The 26,590-nt window shown below is 42.1% G+C and overlaps 2 protein-coding genes across 8 annotated transcripts in view; both read left to right on the top strand.

The window, feature by feature from the left end:
- ank1b (ankyrin 1, erythrocytic b) overlaps positions 1–21,636 on the top strand; it is a 61,983-nt gene extending 40,347 nt beyond the window's left edge. Inside the window, exons 26-43 of one of the 7 annotated variants that reach the window (XR_007034981.1) lie at positions 5–229; positions 670–824; positions 1,065–1,276; positions 2,557–2,761; positions 2,922–3,018; positions 3,140–3,368; positions 3,550–3,678; positions 5,482–5,601; positions 5,862–5,946; positions 7,047–7,121; positions 7,395–7,526; positions 7,788–7,946; positions 8,686–8,757; positions 13,424–14,075; positions 14,190–14,316; positions 15,017–15,088; positions 16,237–16,372; positions 21,500–21,636. Coding sequence is in view for 5 of the 7 variants with exons in the window: in XM_035184634.2 (XP_035040525.1) it covers positions 5–229; positions 670–824; positions 1,065–1,276; positions 2,557–2,761; positions 2,922–3,018; positions 3,140–3,368; positions 3,550–3,678; positions 5,482–5,601; positions 5,862–5,946; positions 7,047–7,121; positions 7,395–7,526; positions 7,788–7,946; positions 8,686–8,757; positions 13,424–14,075; positions 14,190–14,316; positions 15,017–15,088; positions 15,540–15,608 (2,815 nt within the window). In the remaining 2 variants the exon portion in view is untranslated. Of the gene's footprint in view, positions 1–4; positions 230–669; positions 825–1,064; positions 1,277–2,556; positions 2,762–2,921; positions 3,019–3,139; positions 3,369–3,549; positions 3,679–5,481; positions 5,602–5,861; positions 5,947–7,046; positions 7,122–7,394; positions 7,527–7,787; positions 7,947–8,685; positions 8,758–13,423; positions 14,076–14,189; positions 14,317–15,016; positions 15,089–15,539; positions 15,635–16,236; positions 20,512–21,499 lie in introns of those variants that run through there. The other 6 variants (XR_007034980.1, XM_035184634.2, XM_047344441.1 and 3 more) reach the window with 6 other exon arrangements.
- LOC118125727 (eukaryotic translation initiation factor 4E-binding protein 1) lies at positions 21,589–25,098 on the top strand. The gene is made up of 3 exons (XM_035184639.2): positions 21,589–21,840; positions 24,760–24,954; positions 25,042–25,098. The coding sequence occupies exons 1-3, from the start codon at positions 21,705–21,707 to the stop codon at positions 25,071–25,073; spliced, it is 363 nt and encodes a 120-aa protein (XP_035040530.1). The 5' UTR covers positions 21,589–21,704; the 3' UTR covers positions 25,074–25,098.
- Positions 25,099–26,590: the final 1,492 nt, after the last annotated feature.

Here is a 26,590-nt window from a genome sequence, read left to right as displayed (position 1 = left end):
TCAGCTTCCTGGTGAGTTTTATGGTGGATGCTCGGGGAGGCTCCATGCGAGGCAGCAGACACCACGGCCTCAGGGTCATCATCCCTCCTCGGACCTGCGCCGCGCCCACGCGCATCACGTGTCGTCTGGTCAAACCGCAGAAACTGACCACGCCTCCTCCACTGGTGGAAGGGGAGGGGCTCGCGAGCCGCATCATCTCCCTGGGACCGTCCAGTATGCAGTTCCTAGGGTGGGTTAGCTTTGTAGTTTAATTTGTTGGTCAGCTTTAAAGTCAAGTTAGAGAAGTGTAGTTTTTTTTTTTTATGTTTCTGTTGATGACATTGGAATTGAAACATTTGTGTTCTGTTTATAAAAAATTCTCAGGATCCTACAAAAACATTAACATTTTCATTAATGTCTTATACAAATAGTTTTAAAGTTGTCATAGTTATGTCAATTAATTGTTGTACCTTACTGTAATATTAATGAGCTTTGTCATTGTGCCATCTAGTGGACATTGATACGTGTGCACATCTCATGCAGAGACTACATGATGGTGATATCAACAATAACAGAAGAAAACTAAATTTGATATTTAATAATATATATTATTTTACCAAAACAAGGCTACAAATCCAATTTCATATCACTTCACTTTATGATTTATTTATGTTGTTGTTTCTTCCGCAGGCCTGTAATCGTGGAGATCCCGCACTTTGCCTCCCTGGGCCGAGGGGACCGGGAGCTCGTGGTCCTGCGCAGCGAGAACGGCTCCGTCTGGAAGGAGCATCGCAATCGCTATGGCGACGAGGTGTTGGAAACTATTCTGAACGGCATGGATGAAGGTCAGTGTGACAATGATGGATTCCACTCTCTGTGAGACCTTGCACGGCTGCAGATAAGTTAGTTTTAGTCTTGGTGTATGAACAAGGGCACAGGGTGAGGATGTGTTTTTGTAGGAAACTTGTGCCAACAGTGACACAGAGGTAAACTCTCCCTCACCTGGATATGTATAATTAAGGAGGTGTGTTTGTTTTTCTGTCCTTTCTTTCTCTTTCCTTCTCTTCACTCTTCACCATCTGTAGACTTGGAGAGTCACGACGAGCTGGACAAGAAGAGAATCCGTCGCATCATCTCCACCGACTTCCCGCTCTACTTCGCCGTGGTCTCCCGCATTCAGCAGGAGAGCGACCTGATCGGACCGGAGGGCGGCCGGCTCACCAGTAAGCTGGTGCCCCACGTCGACGCCATCTTCCCCGAGACGGCCGTCACCAAAAGAGTGAGGCTGGGACTGCAGGTAAGCAGAGCAGTTCAGATTATAGAAGGATATTAGAAAGGAGGGATGGAACGGAGCGGAGAGGGAAGAGCAGAATTGAAAACACATCTTTCCTAATTGCTCGGCTGTTCATACAACAGAGACAATCTGGTGCTTTTTAAGAATTACTGAGGACAGATGTTTGAATTATTGAACAGCTGATTCTCAGGCTGTGACTCAGGGATCTGTGCCAACACGTTTACCAGCAGCTCTTTTTGTTTGTAGTTGAGATTTCACAGATTTAAAATCCTGAAGTTGATGTTCTGTTTGACAAATGACCCAAAATCTGACTTAATGTATAATCTGCATTGCTGACTGCCGACAGATTATTTGTTCTCTTGTTATTATCAATCTTGATCTTTTAAGGACGTCTGTGAATCGCGTAATGAGTTGTTGCATCTACGAGAGAAAACTTTTGACCCCTGTGTGTTTTCAGGGTCTTTAAATTAGCAAATGATATTAGACGTCAATATAATACATTTGATATAATCCTCTCCCTGACCTGATGATCGTCTCAGCCTGTGCTGCCACACTGCAGCGTTTCCAAATTAGCATTTGCAGCAGGAGCCTTTTTGGCGAATGTGCGGCCGACTGTCACTCATCCAGACCTCCACAGACACACATATGGGGACTTGGCCCACGCTCCTGCTGACGGTCTCTTTTCACACTTCACCTCCACTCGGCTTTGTGCTCCACGACAGAAAGATTATGACGGATTACGGGCTCCACATTTCATTTTGTTTTTGTTTTTGGGGTGTATGCTGCTGTTTACGTTGTCCGTCAAAGCACTGGTTTGCACTGATGTTATTTCAGGAAGGTGCATGAGTTTTGCTTTATGCCTTATGCTGCTCTGTTTATGTTTTCCTTTTATCCAGCCATCCATCACTCCTCAGTTCCCTGATTTAAGTTGTGAGCCACACTGACCAAGCTGATGCACTGATCTGAGCTGGGTCAAGTGTGAAATATGAATTGGTTGCATGTGTGAGTATGTTTGCGAGTTTGATGTTTTTTCAGTCTACAGCACACGTCCTGTTCTATTTTCCTTTCGTATCCTCCCCTTGTTTCTGTTTCCTGCCTGTTTTCTATGCTCCTGCATCACCTACTGTACTTCAGCCTTTATATCGTGTTTCTGCTTCAGTTGTTTGTATCTTAATTAACAAATTTACACCCCCGCCTTTTGTTCGGCTCCATATTCTTTTGTTTTTCTGTCTTTTTGGCATCTTCCTGCTCAACAACCTTTCCCCTCGCCACTTCCACTTCAGGCGCAGCCAATCCCTGACGAACTGCTGACACGGCATCTTGGCAACCAGGCGACCTTCAGCCCGGTGGTGACCATCGAACCACGCCGACGCAAATTCCACCGTCCAATCGGGTTGCGCATCCCACTGCCACCGTCCTGGAGGGAGAGCGCTCGGGATGCAGGGGAGGGTGATACCACCAGCTTGCGTCTGCTCTGCAGTGTCATTGGTACAATCCACTTTAGAGATGATCAAACACACGAGACGTTTGCCTAATATCTCTGCATTAATGATTTCTTTTTACATAAAATGTGCAGTACAAGTGCATTCAGGCATCTTGACGCCTTGTTCACTGGGGCATGAATGACGGTGTGTTTGTTGTGCCTCAGGTGGAACTGCACCAGCTCAGTGGGAGGACATCACTGGAACCACTAAGCTGATGTACGCTCATAACTGTGCCAACTTTACCACCAACGTGTCTGCAAGGTGAGCGCCTCAACAGGAGCCGGGGCGAATTTATGACCCGTCAGCGTCTCTTCCCTGCTCCTCAGCCCACATCTGCATAATAATCCATCTTATATCTGCCTTTTCTGCCTCTTTCTTCCAGGTTCTGGCTGGCAGACTGTCCTCGCACAGCGGAGGCCGTGACCTTTGCCAACCTGCTGTACCGGGAGTTAATGTCCGTGCCGTACATGGCCAAGTTTGTCATTTTCGCCAAGATGAACGAAGTGCGGGAGGGTCGTCTGCGCTGTTACTGCATGACGGATGACAAGATGGACAAGACGCTGGAGCTGCATGAAAACTTCAGCGAAGTGGCCCGCAGTCGCGATATCGAGGTCAGTACAGGAGCACAGTTAAACTGCAGAGACAGGGAAAGGTGTTAGGGAGATAAATGTGGGTTTTGAGCAGTTAGCGCTTGTTTCTATTGAATGATTTATATCATCTATAAGTTTAGTTGTGGCTGCCTCAAAACTGATTCATCTTGTCGCCCTTAACGTTTTCTCGCGCTCTCCACAGCTGATGGAGGGCATGCCGCTGCACCTCGAGTGTTCTGGGAACCTCGTGCCCATCAGGAAGGCCACGCAGCAGCCCCGCAGCTTCAGCTTCCAGGCCTTCAGGGACAACAGGCTGCCCGTCTCTGTCAAGGTCTGTCTCTGTCTCACTGCTCATACGCCTGCCTTTTTTCTGTCACTCACTACTCATACAGTGTTGTGGTTCGTCGTATTGTCGGGTTCAGTGTGTCCTGTTAGTCGGTTTCCCCCCCCCACCTGCTGATCACTGAGACAACCTGTCCATACGGTGGTTTTCTTCACTTGTCCGTGTGCTTTTCACTGTGATCTACACTTTTCAGCTCGTCTCACCATTAGCATGTAAAAGTTGAGATTCCGAGCACAGCGCCGTGTTCCCTCTGCACCACAGGAATCTCACACCACACCTGAAACAAATGTGTAACACTGTCTAAGTTTAAGATCTTTAAATGGAATAGAATAATATACGATAAATGTTATTGATAATTTGATATATTGTGATATGTTGCATAACTTGATGTCTTTTTTTCTTCATCCTTGTGGTTTGTCAAATCATTATTTTTCCAAAATAAACAACAAGATAATAATTGTGCCTTATTTTGATGCAATGTGTTTCCCTTTGGATATGGATGAATCACTATAAAATCTGTCCTTCTCTCTTGTCATAACTTACAGTAATTTCTTGGTTTTCTTTTCTTTCTTGTTATTTAAATACCCTTCTCTTGCACTGTATGGCCGGAGATACACGTGCTTCTCACTACGCATACGTGCACGCATCATGACTTCCTCGTGTATCATGTGTCCGTTTGGTGCATCGGTTGTGCACGTCCTCAGAAATGACCGCAAGATGCGATACACACATGAACAGTAGGGGCAGTGTAGGAGCAGACACACAGATAACATTGTTGATTTAAAGGCCTCACAAAATCCACCACACCGCAGCGATCGCTCTTTTTCTGATATGATCTCAGAAGGAACAGAACTTACCTCCTCCAGGGTCGTCATGATTTTTTGTTTGCAGAATACAAATCCAGAATTTCCATATAGTCTGAGTTCTGTGTTTCTCCAGTAACATGCACAGTACACGCCTAGAATGCAGCAGATATATCTTCAGCCTATCAGTGTGTGTGTATGTACGTGCCTCTTCATGTTTGTCTATATTTCTGTAAATTTTCACTAGTTTGCTCATTTGTTTTGTGTGGTACCTCATCTATTTGTCACCGTCTTTCTGTCCGTGTCCGTCTGTCAGTGAGACACATTTCCTCATCAGATCAATACTTTGATTATTATCTTTTAATTATGGTGCGAAAAACAACTTGCCTATCTACCTGTCGACTCACTCGGGTAATCGTTTGCATGTCCTGTGACGCCCTCACTTTCTTTGCCTGCCTTCCTATCTTTGCGGCCTTGCCTGTCTGTATGTGTCTGTCTCACTGTCTCTCTTTCTCTCTCTCACGGTCACTCTGTAACTGTCTGGTCTGACAGACGTCCAGGTAAATGTGCAGGTAAATCTCTCCCTCTCGCCTGCCTGTGGACTGCTTCCATCCCTTTTTCCCCCTGCTTCTCGTCCCATGTTACTCCGCCACATGCCCCAGACACTGTGGAGGGATCTAATACCTTTTTTGATCTGTCTTCTTTTGTCCCTCCTCTTTCTCACTCTTGCTCTGTTTCTTACTCTTCCTTTCTCATGTGTCCTGTCTCTTAATCTGTCACGTCTTTCCCTTCCTCTTTGCTCCATCTCTCTTTGCTTACTTCTTATTGTTCTAATCTCTCGTCTACTCCTCTATCTGCTTTCTCTCCTTTCCCCACTATTTTCTCTCTCGATATTCTCCATCTTTTCTTTGTCTGACTTCTATGCGTCCTTCGGCTTCTTCTCTATTTCTCTCTCGTCCTCTCTCCATCTGGGTTTTCCTGATCTCAGGTCAGAGACAGCAACAAGGAGGCCGCTGGCTTTTTATCCTTTCTGCGGAAGTGCACCAAGTACGAGGACACGCAGCACGTTCTGTGTAACCTTAACATAACCATGCCACCTTGTGTCAAGGTAAGAACTGGCAATCTTTATAAAGTTTTTCGAAAGTTGTTTAAAAGACTTCTGCTCATTATTTAAGGAGAATTTTCAGTATTTGAAACAGGGGATATTTGTCATGGGTTGAAAATGTAAACAGTGGTTGATATTATGCTCATATTCATGTATTTTGCCATTATTTATCAAAAGGGTACAAAAGTACTACATTAAAGACATGCCAGACAAAAGTAACCATGTAAGTATAATGTGATTTTGTTGTTATTATCTCATTTCAGGTTGTTGGGAGTGAGGAGCGCAGGAGGACTCTAACCCCTCTCGCCCTGAGGGAGCGCTACAGTGCTCTGAACGAGCCGGGTGTGGGTGAGTGTTTCTCTGCCGGACCCTCAGCCCTCTCCTGATACAAACACAGCGGAGACGGGCACTGAATGTTGCACTGCCCTTTTTATTACCCACAACCCTCTGCTCCCTACTCTTCCCACCCCCTATATGTCTCGCGTGCACGCATGGCACAGACTGAGCCTTGGATGCAATGCACTGCTCTACAGTATGACCCAGTGTTATTTGCGCTGCGGTCAGAGCAAATCGTATATTGAATGTGCGACCAAAAGTTGAGCAGCAACCCCCCCCCCCCAACATGACCCAAAATGGCTCCAGGGCACTTGGCAAATTAGCCTCTTATTTTCCCTCAGTGTCCTGGTAGCTATGACAACAGATGAATGACCCCCGTGGTTGGTTTTGCATGGCGCTGGTTTCTCCACTGCGATTTCCAATGGCATGGCAGCAGACACCGTTAGCATCAGCACCTGTAGCTTAGCAGCGGAGATGAGCAGGACCTCGCAGTGGAGCTAGACAGAGGAGCCCTGACACTGGCCTGGGGTAAATGAGCCAAGATTGAGCCGTTGTGGTTGGTTTAACTGGTGTCGACAGTGGGTGGGATTGAAGGGGAAAAGGCCTTTTCTGTCTATCAAATACACAGCGCTGCTACATTGCACCTCAGTCCCTCTGTAACGGTTTCTGAATGCTACTCTGACTGGTGAGACTAGCACCTGAATGAACCCTGAAATTCTCACCGGCCCCCTTTCCCACACGGCCCCGAGGATCATGTGGACATAAAAACATTGTTGTGTGTGCTGCTAATTTCCTTCAACAGAGCAGAGCTTATGTCAAGGTAAGTTTTGCTATTAACAAATGTAATAGCAAGTATTTTAGGAAAGAGAACCAAAAAAAAGAAGAAGAATTTGAGTAACATATCAATCACACAACATAGAAAGTTGGTGGAAGTTGATATGATTTATCAATTAAGTCTAAATTACTCATGACAACCTTCACACATCATTTTACCAGCAAACTACAGTCTCTTAGATATCAGCTGGACTGAGTGAGTCAGAGTTTGATTCTCCTCAGTTACATTTTTCTGGGGACACAGATTCTTATATTTTTCTGTTTTTCTTTCTGTGTAGCCACAGTGAATGCCATGGAGAGGACCGAGATCAAAATCAACATCATATCTGAGCAGCTCGGTTTGAGTTGGGCAGGTCAGTCACTTATTACATCCGTGTTTTCTCTTTGCTCGGCCTGTGGTGATGCTGGTTGCAGCAAGTAAGGACTGGCTGTGGTCAAATTTTATTAATATTTGTGTATTTCATGATCAAATCCCACCAAATTCAACACTGCACTTCCCTGAGCCCAGAACAATACTCGTACCGAGTGTGAAACCAATAAGATGAACAGTTCTCGGAATGCGTTCCACACACAGAGAATTATTAGATGGAGGTTTCTGTTAATCCGCTCGTCTGTTCTCTTGGCAGAGTTGGCACGAGAGCTTCAGTTTGGCACGGACGACATCAACAGGATCCGTGTGGAGAATCCCAATTCACTGCTGGACCAGAGCTCTGCCTTGCTCAACCTGTGGGTGGGCAGAGAAGGCAAAAGGGCCAAGAGTAAGTCCAACACAACCGTACCTCTCTGAGAAATCACTTTTCAGCTGCATGAATAATGTAGAATTAATTTCCCAGTGCACATAAGCAGCTGCAAGTCACAGATATTATCCCAGTTTCACCACAGAAGTGAATCTGTGACTGTTTTTTGACTGTTCAATAATCTCCCATCTTTCCTGACTTTCTTTGTGTGTCGTCTCTTCTTCTGTTGTTTTACCTGTTTCCCCGTCTCCGTCTCCTCCCACCAATGTGTTCCCCTCTCAGTGGAGAGCCTGTACATCGCCCTGAGGAACATCGACCGTGCGGATATCGTGACGTCCCTGGAGGGACAGGCCCAGCCGCCAGCGCCTTGCTCTCTGGACGAGGGCGCCTGTCGACTCAGCGACCGCGACTCCACTCTGCTGTCGCCCAGCGTCAGCAATGGTAAGACACACAAACGCATCGTGCACATAAGACTCACAATGCTCAAATCAATATATTCAGCAGTGAATATTCAGCCAGCTGTATTTATAAAATATGTGCGACGCTCTTTAAGAAGTGATTTAATGTATTTTTAATCTTAAAGCAAGTAAAACAGTCACTAAGTCTAGATCATGACTTATTTCTATACTGTGTTAGGAATCTACTTGTTTTAAAGTAAAGTCTTCCAAAGTTTGTTAAAGGAGACACATGATGCTTTTTCAGTGTTTCTTTCCTCTAGAGGAGCTGCAGCGATGGACACTGAGGAAAGTGTCTCATGTTAGCATGTGAACCTTAATAACCCAATTTAAACTATGAACCTGAATATTAGCATAATGTGTCTCCTTTAAAGATATTTTGAGTGAGAAGAGATTAAATATATATGGATTTAATATGCCGCATATTCCCCGTGAGACAAATGTTCAGCTCATTGTCTCTTTATAATCTGTAATGATCAGAAATGAAGAGTTTTATAGGAATTATTTGGTGCTTGGTGACATTATTTCATATAAAAGCACCATAATTCTGTCTCTGTGTCAATTATTCACTCACATCTATCTTGAGTTAGCATGTAAATAAATACAACTCACAGATGTACTGACATATGACAGTTAGCTAAGACGTCACAATGAAAGATTTGAGACCCTGTTTGCCTGGAGTCTGGGTAACAGCCATTTCATTGTTGTCTCTGTTGCTCCACAAGAGATCACGGACACAAGGCCGCCGCGCCTAGTGCACAAGCCTCGAGTTATTAGACCCCCGTTTTTCAGAAGGGGTAAGTTGAAGGGAGCTCGGGCTGCATGGTGGTTTGCTGCTCATGTCAAAATGACGCTGATGATGATGATGATGATGAAACTCAAGCCATGTTTTTTAAGGTCTGACGAATGGTGTCATTCTCCCACCATGAACCCGGCCTTTTGCAGCATGCACTAAGGGCACAAGTCATTTTTTTCTTTCACACCTCATATTTGAGCCCTGAACATGATGGTTCTTATTCTTCGTGCTTAATATGAGAAATGAGGAAAACTCCCGTTCACTCTTACTGACAGGATTTTTAAGACATTTAAGGCCAAACACTTAATTTCCTCTTTTTAAATGACGGATGTTTGTTAAGATTATATGTGCGTGTTTGTCTGGCTCTGTGCGATATCTGTGTGTGTGTGTGTGTGTGTGTGTGCCTGGGATGGATACACTAGTCAAAAGTAACACTGGTACACAGATGATAGTGTTCTCTGGGCCTTCATACCTTGTTTCTACTCCTCCCTCGTTCTTTCTGTCTCTCTCTCTTTCTTTCTTTCCCTGAGAAAAAGACTGAATTTCACCCCCACTGACGGCAGACGTTGTTACACAAGTGCAATGCTCTCGCGACCTTGAAATTGTGTCTTTTCCTCGGGACAGTCTCCCTCTCTGTCCTCCTCTCAGTCTCTCTCTCTCTCTGAACCTATGACATGTCATATCTGCTGCCCAGCCGCCCTGCTCCTCTTCCTCTTCCTCCTCCTCCTCCTGCTCTTCTTCCTCACAGCTCTTCCTCTCCGACCTCTGACCTCATATGACCTCATGTTGACCTCTGGGCCTCCTCCTCTCTTGTCATCTTATTTCCCCGCGCTCCTCCCTCGTTCAGTCAGAGCGTGGACCTTCTCCTCCTCTCTCAGTCCAGCTCTGTGTGTGTACTACAGTTTGTGCACGTGCATGTCGCATGCTTTGCTGTTACAGTGTCTGTTTGTGTGTGTGTGTATGTGTGTGTGAGTGTGTGTTTCAGACCTAGGCTGCAGTAAAATAATATTGTTATCTCATATTGCAACAAATCAATGTGTACGAATATTTTATTTAGTTTTTACACTAGAAGTATTTAAAATGTGTGAGTGTGCAGCTTCTGGAACAAAATAAAGTTTGCTGTTTTTGATTATGACATCTCTATGTGCATGGCATGCGTTCAATGTATGACGTTTATTTCACAATGTAAAATGTTTTCTCTGTTCAATGGGTGTATTTCAGTCTTGTTTTTAAATGCTATATTAACAAACCAATGTTTTCTTTTCTTGTACAATAAATAGTGTGTGTTTTTATTTCATGCTAAACCCTGTAACACATAATCAGCTGCGTAGCGCATAACGTTCAACGTCCAATGTTGCTCTGACATTGTCTCCTTCATTCATGGGCAAAATATAATATAATAAAAAAATTTTTTAAATCTATACTCTACGGAGCCCTTAAAATATCTTGTGTGCCGATATTTAATGATTTTCATTAAATGTTTTGCCCAAGTCTGACGACAAACTCATTGTTGACATTGTCTGAACGTTATTTGCCAGCAGGGTTAACGCTGTGAGGTGTGTGTCTGTGTGTGTGTGTGTGATTACTTCTGTACATTTAAGTGTCACCTGTGAGATAAGAGTGTGTGTCCTCATTTTTTATTGTAATATGAATGCAGTATTGTGTGTGTATATGTGTGTGTGAGTACAGTGGCAAAGTGAGTAGCGTGCTGTGCAGTGTGTTGTGTTTTTTTCTCGTACCATGACAATCTGTGGAGTGTATTTGTGCTTCACTACATCCTGTGCCTTTGACACCTATGTGTGTGTATGTGTGTGTTTGTGTGTTTATGTTTAAATAGCAGGAGTGAAGGGAAAGGCTAACCCAGTTCCATCCGACTCATTCTAACTTTCATCCTAATTCTGACTCATTCCTCCCTGATCACCTCATTCTGGCGCCCCCCCTCCCATCATCCATGGCCCCTTACCATCCCAGAAACACACACACACACTCACACACACACGCTTACCCGCACTATGGTCCATAAACTCTGAGAGACAGATACTGACACAGTAAAGAAGTGTTTCACCCATTATTGTTATTTTTAACGGTCCAAAGATGTTATAGAGCCCATAAGAATAAGTTTCAGTTTTTAGCTTGAGATGATTTGAGAATGTCTTGTAATTTTTTGTTATTATTTTATAATAATAAGACTAAAAGACTAAAAAAATATCCTTCAAGACATGTCAGGCAAAGTAGATCATTCTCTGCCTGGAGCTGGATCATAATAACTAAGCGGATATTTATTCAATTAGTTTTTTGTTACTTTCTATTTTCTATTGTGTTTATACATCACAGCATTTAAAATCCAGTGAATGTCATTAACACTATATTGACAAGAACATGAATGTTCTTGTCAATATAGTGTTAATCCCTATCATGTTGTGTTTTTAAACCAAAACAAAAAAACGCTCTACACTATGACTTTAGATTTTTGGAATTTGAATCTGTTACCTTGATTCTCGCTGCTTAACTGAAACATTTTCTCCAGGACTTCACTATACGTGTGAAAACATCTTATTCTAAATGTTGGGTGAAATACTCCTTTACTGTTCAATATCACTGAACACTATTCATCCAAAGTAACTGATGCAACGACTTAGTGAAAACATTTAATCAACATTAAATAAACATTTTAATTAATTCATAAACATTATTTCTCTTCAAACAAGGTTTTAGTGTTAAACTCGAATAATAGATTTTTAATCAAACTGCCAGGTATCAAAACATGAAACATAAATTACATTACAACTAAGTCAAAACAATACATCACATGATTAATCTGCCAAGAAATTGATCTTACAAATAATATTAGAAAAAGCCTAAACATATGATGTGTGTTTGTGTGTCCTTGTGTCCTCTGATAGTTTTTTAACATTCAATAACTTCTTAGTAAAACCGTAGTAAAACCAAAACTATTGTACTAAGTACTTCAGTGTTTAAACATTGATAGATGTTTAATAAAATTATCATTTATTCTATGAAATCTGATCATCCTATAAATTCCTCCCTAACAGAGAAGTAATACATACTTCAACTTTGTAATAGATAAGATCAGTTTAGTGTAAAAATTGGAGACCAACCTCCACTAATAGATGCAAATCAATTACAAAACCACTTTAAAATAGAAGATTTAGTCTAAAGTGTCTGCGTCTGTGTGTGTGTGTGTGTGTGTGTGTGTAGAACAGTGTGTGTGCACAGTGACCTTGGGATGCAGACAAACAAAAGCATGAGTCTGATGCGCAGCTGCAGGAGAATGTGAGAGCAACAGTAACTTGCATTTTCCTCCACAGAATCTGCAACATGCTGCTGACTCCCACCCAGAGACGTCTAACAGGGGTTAGAACGATGATAGAGACATTTTCATTTAAATAAAAAAACAGTGTTGGTATGTACAAGTATACAGTATACCCTTTAAATGTAGTAGTTGTAGTAGTAATTGTGAAACAGCTGAAACACATGTGTCTCTGACAGCCTTTTAAAATCCAATTGACATATTTTCACTGAGATGTCGAAGGTCACACTTCTACATTAAATCTATATCGTTCTAACCCCACAATAGATACACAACTCTCACCTCTTCTTTTTTCCTCTTATCAAGGAACACAATGTTTGTTCTCTACACTCACGTCCTTACATGGAGGCAAACTAGAGCATCGGTCACCTGACTCACAGTGGATGACAAACCAAAGCCCCTTTATCCCCCACCTCACTCTTACTGCTGTGTCCCAATGTCCATGACCTGAGCCGGCTTTTACTTAAAACTAAAATCAGAAGGAAAATAGCCCAAATACTTTGTTTTGTTTAATATCAATTAGACAAAGGAACGGTAGAAAGATGAAGGAAGATGAAATATGATGTTTTGTTGCTGGACAAGAACATTATTCTGCTCTGCCCCTTAAAACTGGGAATATATTGACTTTTATTTAATCAGGGTCTTGGAGTCAGATTCCTTTAGGATCAGTGTGACTTACTCACACTGAATGTAATGGGTTGAAGAATATCTGATTCATAAATTAATAATCCAAACTTTAAGATGCTTGATAAAAACTAGAGCCCGACCAGTGTGGGTTTTTGGAGGCAGATGCCAAAATTAAAAGATTTCTGATACCAATATATCGGATAATATACATATTTAGTGACTCCTGAGATGTCGTTATCAGACCCTAATGACAAAGAAATGTAATCAGGCTTAATATTAAAAAACTTAGCATTAAACTTTACTACAAAACATCGATAAATATAATGAAGAAAGAGTAAGAAATGCAACCAAATATACTTTGGTATATATTCTATATATTTATGTGTAATTTAAACATAAATGTACAACTTTTCTCCACTTTTTTATTCTGTAAAATCAAAGCTTTCATAAACATACAAGCTGATACTGATGTATCTGTGAAAGGCTCATTTCAGGTTTTAAAGCTAAATGGATCGGGCTCTAATAAAAACCGAGCCTCCATTACTTCCTGGTGTAGTATATTGGGACAGGGCGGAGCCACACTGTTTCCCTGACTCTCACTCACTTGTATAAGTTGGAGAAACAGTCGACCCTCCACCCCCCCGACCGCTCCCTGGCTGTGCCTGCGTGGTGTTAGTCTTTCTTTTGTCTCGCCCTGTCTTCCCTCCAGGTTACATGCTGGTGCAGGAGGAGCTTCTGTCCCCGGCCTCCATGATGTACAACCTGCCCTCCCCACTGGGAGTGGAGCCCTACTGGCAGGAAGTGTCCAGCCTTGAGTGTGCCCCCATAGCCACCACAGAGGAAGACACATTAATGGAGATGTCAGATGTTCAGGTGTGGCCAGCAGGGGTCAGCCCCTCTCTGGTTACGGTGGAGGACTCATCGCTAGACGGCAGCAGTCGGGCTGACGACTCGGAGTGCGCCACGCTGTCCCTCCCCTACAGCTTGGGTCGCCCGAGCAGTGGAGCCAGCGGGGCCAGCGGCTCCATCATGGAGCTGGAGGAGGAGGAGGAGGAGGATGATGAGGAAGGGGAGGTTGAGGAGGAGGAGGCGCCACAGGAGCCAGCGAGTGCACTGGCAGAAAGGGACAGGGTCAGGGCCAGTGGCGCCGTACCCAAGGTCAACCTAAACGGCCAGCTGGGAGGTCAGAGGTCGGATGGGAGGAGAGGGGAGGTCCTGGCGGCAGGAGGAGGAGCAAAGGGAGGAGGTGAAAGGCTGGGTTCAGTGGAAGGGATTTCTGTTGTTGCAGGCCAGCAGGTGTACGCCCAGCGGTGTGAGGTGTCGGGACTGAGTCGGGCCAACGAGCACAATGGAGACAACCGGTATGTCGTCTTTAACTGAGCTCAAACAGAAGTCACTGTCTGTAGCCGACATGGTCATTAACATATTTACTCCACATGTTCCTTTATGTTCTTTATTTGCACGTTTCTCTCCAGGATGGTCGGAGGCGGAGCATTTCAACCCTATTTACCAGACAAGGACTCGCTGCAGGGCTGGGTCGGCTCGGTGACGTCGGGACGGGACGTCAGCGTGCGCGTGGCCCAGGAGGCTCTGCTGACTCCGGTGTGTGACACGGGTTACTCTCATGTGCTGCGTGGGCGCCTCCTGCAGGGCACGCAGCCCTTTGACAAGGGGCTGGGCTTCTCTCACCAGGAGGCGGGCCTACACACTTGGGGACAGGAGGAGAGGCGGGTCCAGGTCAGGTTGCTTCGCCAACCAGCCGCCGCTTCCTGTGCCCGGAGAGGGAACATCTTTTTCTCCATCCCTTTTATCTCATTTGAATTAACGGATTGGGAAGATGGTCATTCAATTCGATTTTTTTTCGCTCACGACCATTTAACAACAGTCATCAAAATTTATCATTTTGATGAGGTCACAGAATCGAACCAGATTGATGTGTTGTGTGGTGCAACACATGGGAAATATCTGCCATGACTATTGAGTGTAAATAAAGATGGAGGACGTTTCTCCACTTCCTCCCAATATCCAGAAATCAATCTAACGGCGCCATCTTGCTCATTTGGAGCAAGATGGGTGGGAATTATTACTATTACTATTATTATTATTATCACAAGGTGGCCATCGATACCATTTAGCTTCCCTCTTTGGGAGCAGTCATGTCGTCCATCTTTATCAACAGCTTGTGGCCATGACAGATACTTTTTGGTTTTATTTAACACTCTGGCTGCAAACTATTTATTGTGGAATCAATATAAACGTGATGTTTTAATATTAATGTTTAAATTGTTTTATTTCTGCGCAGAAGGAGGAGAAAGAGGACTATGCTGCTGAGGTTCAGTTTGCTGATCAGCCCGGACATGGGCTCGCTAGAAAAGTAAGTAGGTTGTGTTTTCATTATTTCCACTCAAAATATTCACACGCAAACTGAAGCACACAGCATTTTACTGTGAAGGGTGGGAAATAAACTTCAGCCACCAGCCAAACAAAGGTTGGAAGTATTGTTTCCCAATCAGCCGAAACTATGACGAAATTATCCAGAGATACAGATATTAGTATTATTTAAAAACTGCTAAATTCTTGTAAAAAATAATGTGTATTAACAGAAATGAACAATATTCTTGCATATTTCTGGTTTAATCTGTTAAACATTGTACTTTGGGAAAGTGATTGGCTGATAATTTACTGTATGTGAAACCGTGAGGGCTGGTGACATTTTGCCTGGTGGACAGAAAGGTTAGTTTCCTGCTCTGCTCACATGCAGAGGCTTCAGCACTTAACTGGTCCAAGTGTTGTTTCCTTCCCTCCTCCCGCCCTCCTTGCTCCAGGTGGGGGTGGATGTGAGAAAAGGTGCTCAGTCAGTGCAGCGCACCAGTCTGCGGAGAGTTAAACACTGAAATAAACATACTACCCAGTCCTCCAGGTACGGGACACACAACAAGCACTTGTGCATCCCAGTGCTTGGATAGATGCTGCTATGGTAACATAGTGGATCCTGTTAGAGCCTGATAGTCTCTCACGTTCTGTTCAGTTTATGTTTGAGGGCGTTTTCACACCTGAAAGTCTGGACCCCGGTCTGAACCAAGGTTAATGTCCTAGATTTGTTGCCATTGAAATTTCAATAAGGTCATATACCAGCAAAATGAACGTCCTTGTTGTTGAAGTATTAGATCGTTAGAGGGGACGACTACAGACAATCCTGTGAGTCGCTCCTACTCAACTTCCTGCAATTGGTCTAAAAGTTCTAAATATCCAATTAAGTGTTCTCACACTGCAAACAAACTTCACCATTGTTCAGTCCTGACTAAATTATGGTGCGTTGGTCTAGACCGTGGTTCAAGGCACCTTTCACACCTATTATTTTGGTTCGGACCAAAAAGTGAAAAGGTCCAAACCAAACAATGTAGGTGTGAAAGACCCTTAAATTATAGTCCTTGATTTTTTGCATAAGTTTCTTTTAGTCAGCCAGAGTCATCCCGCCTGTGTGTTTCTTCTTTGTGTTGATGCCGTGTCTCTGTTTTCCAGGACAGGAAAGCCACTGCCAAAACATCCTCCAAAAAAACACAACCCGAGCGCAGATGGAAATGAGCAAATGAGGAGAGGAAGACAAAGACTGAGAAGTGCAAACTACAAAAAGACAAACACAAGAACCATCCTCAAGGTGTGAACCTGGAAAATCACAAAAGAAAAAAGAAGAGGAGAGAGAGAGAGAAAAAAAAGAGGAGTTCAACTTGTAGTTTTATAAGATTTGTAAAGAAAAAGTCAACTAGACTAAGGCATGATGATTCTTCTTCTTCTTCTTTTCTACAAAAAAACATAAATGTCAGTAAAATAACCGAGAAAAAAAAAAACAGCAACAAAAAGTGCTTCCTGTGAACTGTAATCGCATGATGACTGCTGGTGCATGCCCTTTGACCTTTTGAACTGTCATTATCTACAACCTGAAGGGGTACAAGGTTCGGGGGGGCTGGCCCACGCGTTGGGTCTCGGGCCGTTTTAAGGACCTAACTCCCCCCCCCTGACTGGATTGTTTGTGTCAGCGAGTTGAGTACAATAACACTGCAGCCAAAAAAAAAGTCCCTCACTGGATGGTTCTGTAAACAGCTCCGCCTCCGCTGAGCCGACCGACGCTTCTCCCACCGGACCCTTTCCCCAATTACTCTCAATGTGATATATGCACTCTATGCTACGTGGACATGTGTCGGTATGTGTATGTGTGCGTACGTGTGCGTGTATTTCTTCTCTGACGCATGTGTTCCTTGCTTGGCGCTGAGCCCCGCCCCATGATTGGCTTCTTTGCCCCTGTGATGTCACTGGCGCGCTCAGTGCTGGAATGAGAAAGCCGCTGTGCCGCCCCCTGCTCGTGAGTGTTCCTGTCTGCGTGTAGCTGACGTCTCTTTCCTTGCTTCTTGTCGGTCGTTTCTTTGGGACGTGTCTGATCCACCTCAGTTTCGCAGCATTGTTTTGACTTCAGTGCCGAACTGAATCTCTCGCTCACCCCCTCCCTTCGTGTTTTCACGTTCTCAGACGACGGGAATGTTTGCTTTGGGGAAGGGGGTTGGTTGCTTGATTGTATTGTGCAGCAGCTCCACAACACAAAGGTCCACTTTTGTCCCCACCCTTTTCTTCCATCCACCTTCTTAATCAGTAGCCTCAATCGATATGCAGTAAAATCACAGGCGTCTCCATCAGCGGCTCCTCCATCTCATCTGTAAATCTCTGTGTGCTCCTTGTTTTCTCTGCAGTGGCTGTAGCACCTCACTGTCGACCTCTCAGTAGAAAGTGGGTGATTGAGAGAGAAAAAGAAAACATGGAGGTTGAGAGGATTTGGTGCTTTGAAGGATTTAATGTGCAACAGCATCGTGCTGCTGCGGCATGTGATTGTGAACGGAACTGTGCAACGAGCATAGACAGGTAGCACTGTGATCGTCCTATTACCACTGACCCCAGACTGTGAAGACACAAAAACACTCACATACACACACAAACAAAGAAAAAGCACACATATGTTCCCACGTAATGAGAAATACATTATTAGGATTAAATGATTATCGCCTGGTCAGAGTGTCGGATAGTTTCTGGAGTATGCCACAGCAATAAAACTGGACGGCGAGGACGCAGAAGATGGACACCAGGGCCGCGTGTGTGTACATGACGGATGTGATACTGGAATCGTCAGTAAAAGACAGGAAACATCTGGACAAACAGGACCGGAGTTTGGCACCGGACAGCCGCGCTGTACCTGACCAGCCCGTCGACCTTGATGTGACAGAGTCCGAGAGGGCGCGATGACGCAAGATCAGAGGACTCAGCTGTAGCAGTGTGGGAACGCGGAGGCCTGAGCAGGATTTGTTTGTTTTTCAGCACCTAACGTAGCAAAAAAAAATAAACCAGGACATGTCGACGTCACACAACCTGAGAGAGTCTGCTGCTGCCGATAAGGTGGAAACCACCAACTGCATTTTCTTTTTTCTGAGAAATTTTAAGTTATCTGTGTTTCACGTATTTAAAAAAAGTCCCACTTTTTGTTCCCTTCATCTCTGCTGGTCACTCACTTTATGCAGAACCCGAAGGCAGCGCGATGAAGGGGTCACATCATAGTAGCACACATTTCCTGGAATTCAAAATCCCAATATTTATCTCATGAGTACTGTAAAACGCTACTGTAGCCTGAGTGACTGAGACACCGAATGATTGAACACACATCACGTGAATGCACGTATTTTCCACGCCTCATCTGATAGAGCACATGTTTATTACATATCACACGTTTTCCACTGTTCCTCCACTCAGGTTTTCAGTTCTGCTTGGTCAGAATCAAGAGGTTTTTGTTTTTTAGGTTCTGCGTCCTCCTCTCAGAGACTGGGACACGACGGGAGCGTTTCGGGGTCAGACTCCGCTGTTTCGGCCGTGTTTTAGCGGAGCAGGGACGCGTGGGAAGGGGTTTGAAGAGGGATGGTTTGAATGCGAGTTTGTGTGGGTGTGTATGTGAGAGTTATTCGATTCAAATACCAAAAAGTACACAGAGTACTCAGTGTGTGGTCAGTAACCACGTCTCTGTGCCCTGTACATGCAAACCTGTGTGTGGAGACCCCTCCTCGTCTACTGCTCAGCTCCTGCTGAGAACAGACACTTCCGTTTGTTGAGATCATCCAAATTCATTTAAAAAAAAAAAAATAGGAACCAAAAGTTTTAGTGTTAGTGTTAGTGAAGCATTTCTCCCATTTAAACAAGACAATGTAGAAATCTTCCATTTGTGCAGTTTTGTGTCTGATGATGAAAACACAGATCGTAAAGTGTTTTCACAGAGTTACATTTGTTTTTACCTAAAAGAATCAACTGTTCTCACAGAGTCAAGCCTTTACTTCTGACTGATGTTATAGTTTATTTATCCCTCAATCACTAAATCGATGCACTCTACTTTATTCTATTGGTCTTTTACTGTGTCTTAATCCTGAAGATTTTCATTTTGGATTAAACCCTATTATTCATATATTTAATGACACAAAATTTACAGAAAATTTTTTTAGATTTCCCCTGTGAATCTTATCAATCTTCAGTTTGTTGTAGGTTCTCACACCCTTATAACAGTGGGGATAATACATGCAAGTCATTGAAAATTTCAAGCCATGATTAGCATGAAAATTTAAAATGCAAAGTTGTGTAGACAAGTCTAATATGGTGGCAAACCCTACAAATGGAAAATTCATGGTGGCTCAACAGCTTAATTCTTTGGGGAATGCCTTTTGCAATAAGTGTAGCAAATTTGATGCTTTTATCACAAAATGCACACGACGACGACGAGGATGTAGAAAGTACAAATATCAGAAAATATAACTCAACTGTTAAAAACAACAGTTTAGACTTAAAGCTTCTGCGGTGGCTAACACCCGTCATTCCAAACCAAACCTCTAGGGCCTGTTTTATTCACACCTGCTTGTTATTACCACCACTAACCACAGGTGTCGCCACAGAGTCATTATCCTCTTGTTCATTTTACAGTTAAAAGACCAGATGTCGAGCGATTTCAAAATCATATAAAAAGTCCTCTAAGAAAAAATATGTATAAAGCTAATTAATGTAAATTGTCACGCGTTTGAATTTGCGAGTGAAGTGATTTGTGATCCTCTGCACTATGATGAATTTAACTCCACCATGTTTTAGTTGTATGGATCCCATGATACGTGTGTGTGTGTGACTGTGTGTGAGACTGTGTGTGTGTGGTGCTTGGTTTTACACCTGGTTGGATCGGAGGGTATAGAAGAGTGAGGATTTTTACCAGGCATGTGACTCGAGAGGACGTGTAACCTACGACGACGTATTTTAAAAAAGAGTATTGTAAAATTTTAACTGTTGCGAAGAATAGAAGATCACCTATACTCCTTTAGAATGGATACATGACAATGTAAACGCAATATCATATTACTCTATCCTAAGGAATGCAACCGCGCACATGCACAAAAAAAAAGATGTTTTTATGAAAATATATGTATAAATATATGACAAAATATATTTAATTAGAATGCTATGCACCCTCATAGAGTTGTTATGGATGTTCTTTAAGCATTATCTAGACTAGGCCAACGCCCATGATCATGGGGAATGTAGAGGCTTTGTAGCTATGACCACTTGTTTTCTTTTCTTTTGTATTGTCCTGGAAGGAGGAGAAACAAACGTGAATATGTATACAAGCCTTTCAAATCAGAGTCCTTCTGACATGACGATATGTATAGATCATCTTACCCTGTACACCAGCTCAAACCATTTACAAGACTTAATAAACAAAGATGTGACAAAGAACACGTGTCTGATTTCACTGATTCACTAAAAGCTATTTGTTGGTGTAAAAAAAAGACAGAAAATAGACCAAAAAATCTATTAAAATAACAATTTATTTCATATAACAGTTGTTTCAGCTCTGGTTGTTGGTTCGCAGAATTTATTTAAAGTTTTTTTCATATGATAATTTGCTTTAATAATGCAGATGTACTTCTTTGATTTTAATATATGCTCAAATATCTGCTAATGGGAATAAAATGTCCCACTTCTCATGTGTTCAGCTGGGAATTAACTTTGGTAAAAGTTACTATGGCAATTTACCATTGTATTTAATACAGCTTCACTTTAGGAATACTTGATATGAATGTACTTTAACATATATTTGTGCCTTTTTTAGCAAGTTATAGGAACTGTAGGGCCATAAGATAAAGTTGTATCCATCATCCTCATAGTAAGATTTTAAGCTGTCCTCTAATTTTGCTGATTTGTTTGTAGTTTGATTTATAATAATGATAAACCTTTTCTTACCAACGAAAGAAATGACACCAAACAGGCAGAAAAGACGAGAATGAGACAAAGATAAAAACAGATAAGATAGTAAATAATATGTAGATAGTAAAAAGTGCCGATATAAGGGTGTATTTGTAAAAGTATTTACAAAAACAAATGTTCTCTGCCTCGGTTCAATGGGTTTTATAATGCGGTGGCTCTGACGGTAAAAGCTCGGTTAACCCTTTGTTAGGAGTTGAGATGTGTAACCGGCTCCATCTGCTGATATCAGTGGAAACATGGTCAATAAATCTGAAAGATATTTAGGTAAAAGGTCATTTGAGACCTTAGGAGTAAATTATTAAAATCAATATGAAATTAAAGAGGGAGGCAGAGTAAGGAGGGAACACAGGGAGGGTGTTTTTTATATATATTTGTATGATAAATGTGTGACATGATTATTCCAGCACATGTTTATTTTCATTCTTTAGTGTGATCCTTGTTTTTCCTGTATCTGTAGAACTGTAGTCATCAGACCCGGAAGAGAACTACAACTCCCAGCTCCTGCGCCGCCCCCTGCTTTCAGCCAATCACGGCCGCCCGCTCCACGTGCCCTTGAGCAGGAAGACCCCGGGTTGTTTTGGCTTTTTCTCTCCACGTGGAGCCTCAAGGAAACTTCTCCTGTCTGTCCAGCGTCCTGCACAACCGACCCGCAGCTGAGAGACATGTCAGCGGGAGGACACACCACCACGAGCCGGGCGATCCCCGCGGTCCGGCGGGTCGCGATCCACGATGCTGCCCACATGCCGCAGGACTACTCCACGACCCCCGGGGGGACCCTGTTCAGCACCACGCCCGGAGGTAAAGCTCGGGGAGCGGGTCAATGTCAGCGGGAAGGAGCTATACAAATATTAATACATCTTATTTATATCATCGGGCTCAGTCAGTGGCTTCTTTAACTCAAACTAATACTTTTATCGTCCCCTGGTTTTACCTGATTCTTGCTTTTATTACTGGGAGCTTTATGGAGCACCTTCCAAAACACAAGGGGCTTAAAGCTAGACATAAAACATGAATGCAAACAATTAAATGAAAATAATATAACAAGATTTCCGTCTCACATTTAATGTTTTAGTCTTTTATTTATTAGTTTGTATGTTTTTATTCATTTCTATGTAACTTCTTCTGTATTTTTTTACTTTTTCTGAAGCACTTTGTTACTTTTCTGAGAAGTACTATATAAATTAAGATGTTGTTGTTATTATTATATTATTATTATCATTGGTAATTCAAAAACACTTTTTTGTGAAATGGAAAAAAGGAGATTTGAAAGAGATGTGAGAAGTTTCACTTACACCATGTTGGTCTGCAGACAAACAGTCAAGTGGTGGATCTGTTTTGAATGTGATCGGAAAGAAACTTAATATTTGATATTTAATATTAGACCCTCACATTCCGGACCATCCTTCTGCACAGCAGGTGTCGTCTTATATTAATGTTAGATGAAAAATATCACCTTGTATTTTTATTTTCTCTAACAAAACATTCATTGCAAAAAGTTCCTCTTTAATAAACGTGGTTTCCTGTAGTTGATTTGAAAAAGGATGGATTTCTTTTTGATGTGACACTTTTAAGAAGCAGATATTATATCTGATGCACGGTTGTGTCGTGTTTCTCAGTGGATGTTTTATAGTGATGGTGAAGAAGAGCAGGTCTCTGCACCCAAACCCTACACAATGTAAACTTTCAATAACATAATTTTCCTACATGCATATTGCAAAGATATTTTATTTGGAGCTCACATGTAAAGTGACTGTGCAGGTGCACGTATTTTATTTGTACATAATCAAATTACAAATAAATTTGTTCAATCTGAAGCTCTGTTCATTCAAATATGAATTACTTTCATCTTCTGCATAATTTAAACCGGTAGAGAAGTCGGACGTGATCAGATTTTTTATTTCAGGGTAATTTCATGTATATTTCATATGTTTATGTCGACTCGCTCCTGCTGAAAGCTTAATGTCACACATTAGGTTCCTGATGTCATCGTCCCGTAGCTGTGTGTTATTACACAATCACTGACTGTGTGGTCAAATATAGAACTGTGCTCACTCGTATCCTATTTATAGTCTTGTTATTACTACACACTGTTGTTGAGTTGCAGCAACATGTTTACGAGATGTGGGCGACACCGCGTCACTGGTCCACATAATTGACTTTATATATTATTAAGTGCAAAATATTTTCACACGGGAAAATGGTAGTTGCTAGAAATGACCAGACTCTCACAACCAACCACTGTTTTGGATTAAGATCAAACTAAGTTACATAAAAGATGAATTTATATCAGAGCCCAGCTGATTTTTGAGGGTCGGTGCCGATACCGATATTAGGGAGTAAAAAGATTTTCGATACCAATTTATCTGAATGGCAATAATTCTTAAGATTTCTTTATCAAACCCGTCTGACAACGAAATTAAATTGCGTCTTTACAGTTTATCCATAAACTTTATTATAAATATCTATAAATTTAAAAAGCACATAGAACTTGAATCAAGACAACAATAATAAATCTTTTTACGTAAAATTTCGGCATCTTTACTGCATTATAAACATCTTTGTAAATGCTGCATTGATTATTGTAAACGTCTAAAAAATAAATAAGAATAGTGATAAAAGAGAATAAACTACAGTTTTTTTTCCTCCAGCTAAAGCCTTTTTTCTGCATTGTTTATTCTGTAAAATGAAAGTTATAAAGGTTCAGTGTGTAGAATTTAGTGACATCTAGTGGTGAAGTTGCACGTTGCAGCTGAACACCCCTCACCTCACCCTCCCCTTCCAAACATGAGAGAGAACCGTAGCTTCAGTTGTCATAAAAACTCAAAGGTGTTTAGTTTGTCCAGTCTGGGCTACTGTAAAAAAAAAACATGGTGGCCTCCGTAGAGAGGACCCGCTCCAGATGTTAATATAAAGTATGTAAATATAAAGTATTTAAATATAAAAGGCCCATTCGAGGGTAAAGAAGACTACAATTAGTAAAATTTTGATGATTTAACACAAGTGAAAACATCCCTAGGATTATTTTATATTGAAATTCTGCCAATAGATCCCTTTCACCTAAATCTTTCAAACTGGACCTTTAATAGTTGGAAACGAAAATGTATTTTATTCACAGATGCGACGTACAAAGTTTTTCCTCAGTCCCAGTTTCACTCTGGTCGTCACGTTCTGTTGTTTGACCCATTTCTCCAGAGTTACACTCAGACGTCCACACGCTGGAGGCCGTGGGAAATCTCTGTATGGTGATTAAAGTAAAGAAGGGAATGTTTTCACCCGCTCGAGTTGTGAGAACGTTCATACTAAAGTGCACATGTTGATCTCGACTGATAACGTGTTCTGCAACTCATCCATCTGGGATGAGTTTTACCCTGAAATAAACCGAATCGGGTCACTGAAGGTTTGTTGACGTCACTGATACGAAAGTCAAAAAACAAGGTGGGACAGGGGTGACGGACGTGTGTGGACATGTATAGAGTGAGGACACACTGGACAACGTGTTTAATGTCAAGGTTAACAGAATATATTTTTGAGTGTTTATCACAGTTATCTGCTGTGGCAGATTATCCTGAACAAAAAGCTTTTTTCATGAAACTAAATGTACAATATAGTAACAGAGATTTGTATTTCTCTACACTTGATCCTTTTTGTTCAACAAACCATAATCATTGAGGAAAGAATAGCACTGAGCAAACTTTCCTCTGCTGCTGCCCCCTGCAGGCACCAGAATCATCTACGACAGGAAGTTCCTCCTGCAGTGTCGGACGTCTCCTCTGACTCGGACGCCTCCCAAGCTGCCCGACATCCCCGGCGTCACGAGTCCGCTCAAACTCAACAACTCCCCCGACACGAAGCCGCCCAAACAGACACCGAACAGCAACACTGACCAAAGCCTGCACACAGAGGACAGCGCAGGTAAAACCCGTCTGAGACGTAAAGTACGATGATGATACGTGTTTTCTGCATTTCTCTCTTTAACTGTGATGTTTTTCTCTTTTCCAGGAGAAGATGACCTGTTTGAAATGGACATCTGAAGAGAGATAGAGACGAGGATAAAAATAAAAAAAAAACATTTTCATTGTTTTTATTTACTGGGATAAATGAGTTGAAAAGAGAAGCTGTGTAATCCTCTTTCAGATTTCTTCTGAAATCAATATGTTTTTTTAAAAACCTTATATGTGTAAAACGGTAGCTCTTATAAAACAACACTAAGTGTTTGTTCAAAGTGAACAAACAAGATGGAAGTCGACCTGTGACGTATTTAAGTCGCATGTATCTCAGTGTTCTGTTAAAATTAAACCATTTATGTTTTTTATGTGATTTAACTCATTTAACGATTAAAACAATTATGTCTTTAAATGTTTAATGTTAAAGAAATAAAAAACTGAAATTATGAACTGTACTTTGTAAAGGTTTTTTACAAACTTTTTGTTTTTTAAACCAGCTTCTCAAACTGGACCTGCTGGTGTCGAGCTTATAGTTAGCGCCCTCTAGTGGATCATAGATAAACTAACATCTTTAAGAGTCTCCATCGTGGTGAACAAACTTTCCCATCCCTCTGTAAAACAACTAAGACGTGACCATGGCAAGAATGCTGATTGGTCGTAGCTCGATGCTTTGGCAATATAAGATTCTCGCTGCCTCTATCCGAGACACAGACTTTAAGGGAAGTGCAGACAGCCTCTATAGAGGTCTGTTACATAAGTTCAGTGAAGCAGCTTTACGTTGCATTTGAATGGAAACGAACAAACTTCAGGTAGAGCGTGTTGTCCATTAACCAGAAGTTCGGTGGTTTGATCCCCGGCTCCTCCAGTCAAATTTGCCAAAGTCTCCTATAGGCAGGACACCGAACCCCAAATTTCCCCAGACTGCTGCTCCGTCATCGATGTGCGATGGAGATAAAGTGGAGCTGTATGAATGTGAGTGTGAATGACTTTATAAATCCAGTTCATTTACCTTTTACAACCCAACGTACAAGTGACTAAACACAACGTTTCCTCATTGCTGGAACTGTTTGGTTTCTCTATGATATTGAGGTTAAGACCTGACTTTATAAAGTGGTGGTAAAGTGATATTTTATGGTGTTAAACAAATACAATTGATAGATTTATACCAGCCAGGTCACCATCATCATTATTATTTCTCTAATATAAGAGAAATACTGTTAAAATACCCTTTTAAATCTGTATGAAAACAATAGACGTCTGTATTTTAGCAAGTGTAACAACTTAATTCAAACCCTTGTATAAACACTGTAAATAAAACCATGACACACTTTTTTCATGATAAGAAATAATTTATTGTAATACTGTACATAGCAAACACACAAATGGATCAATGTGACCCAAATAAAGTTAAAGCGCTTTACATTCTGACACCTGCATGTTGTCATTTCTATGGCATTAAAAACTTCAGTCCTTCAACAGCTCTCTACATAAGTCCTCTCGTGTCCAGCTGAGTTCTCTACAGTGCTTCAGTCTGTGACCGTCTTGTGCTTCTGTGGATCAGGATCAACTCTTACAATCCATCGCACAACTGGTCACCTAATCTT

The sequence above is a fragment of the Hippoglossus stenolepis genome, chromosome 18 (genome assembly GCF_022539355.2).
Source record: "Hippoglossus stenolepis isolate QCI-W04-F060 chromosome 18, HSTE1.2, whole genome shotgun sequence".
Classification (NCBI taxonomy): Eukaryota; Metazoa; Chordata; class Actinopteri; order Pleuronectiformes; family Pleuronectidae; genus Hippoglossus; species Hippoglossus stenolepis.
The sequence above is the reverse complement of the archived record's forward strand: the minus strand, read 5'-3'. Positions and strand labels throughout refer to the sequence as shown.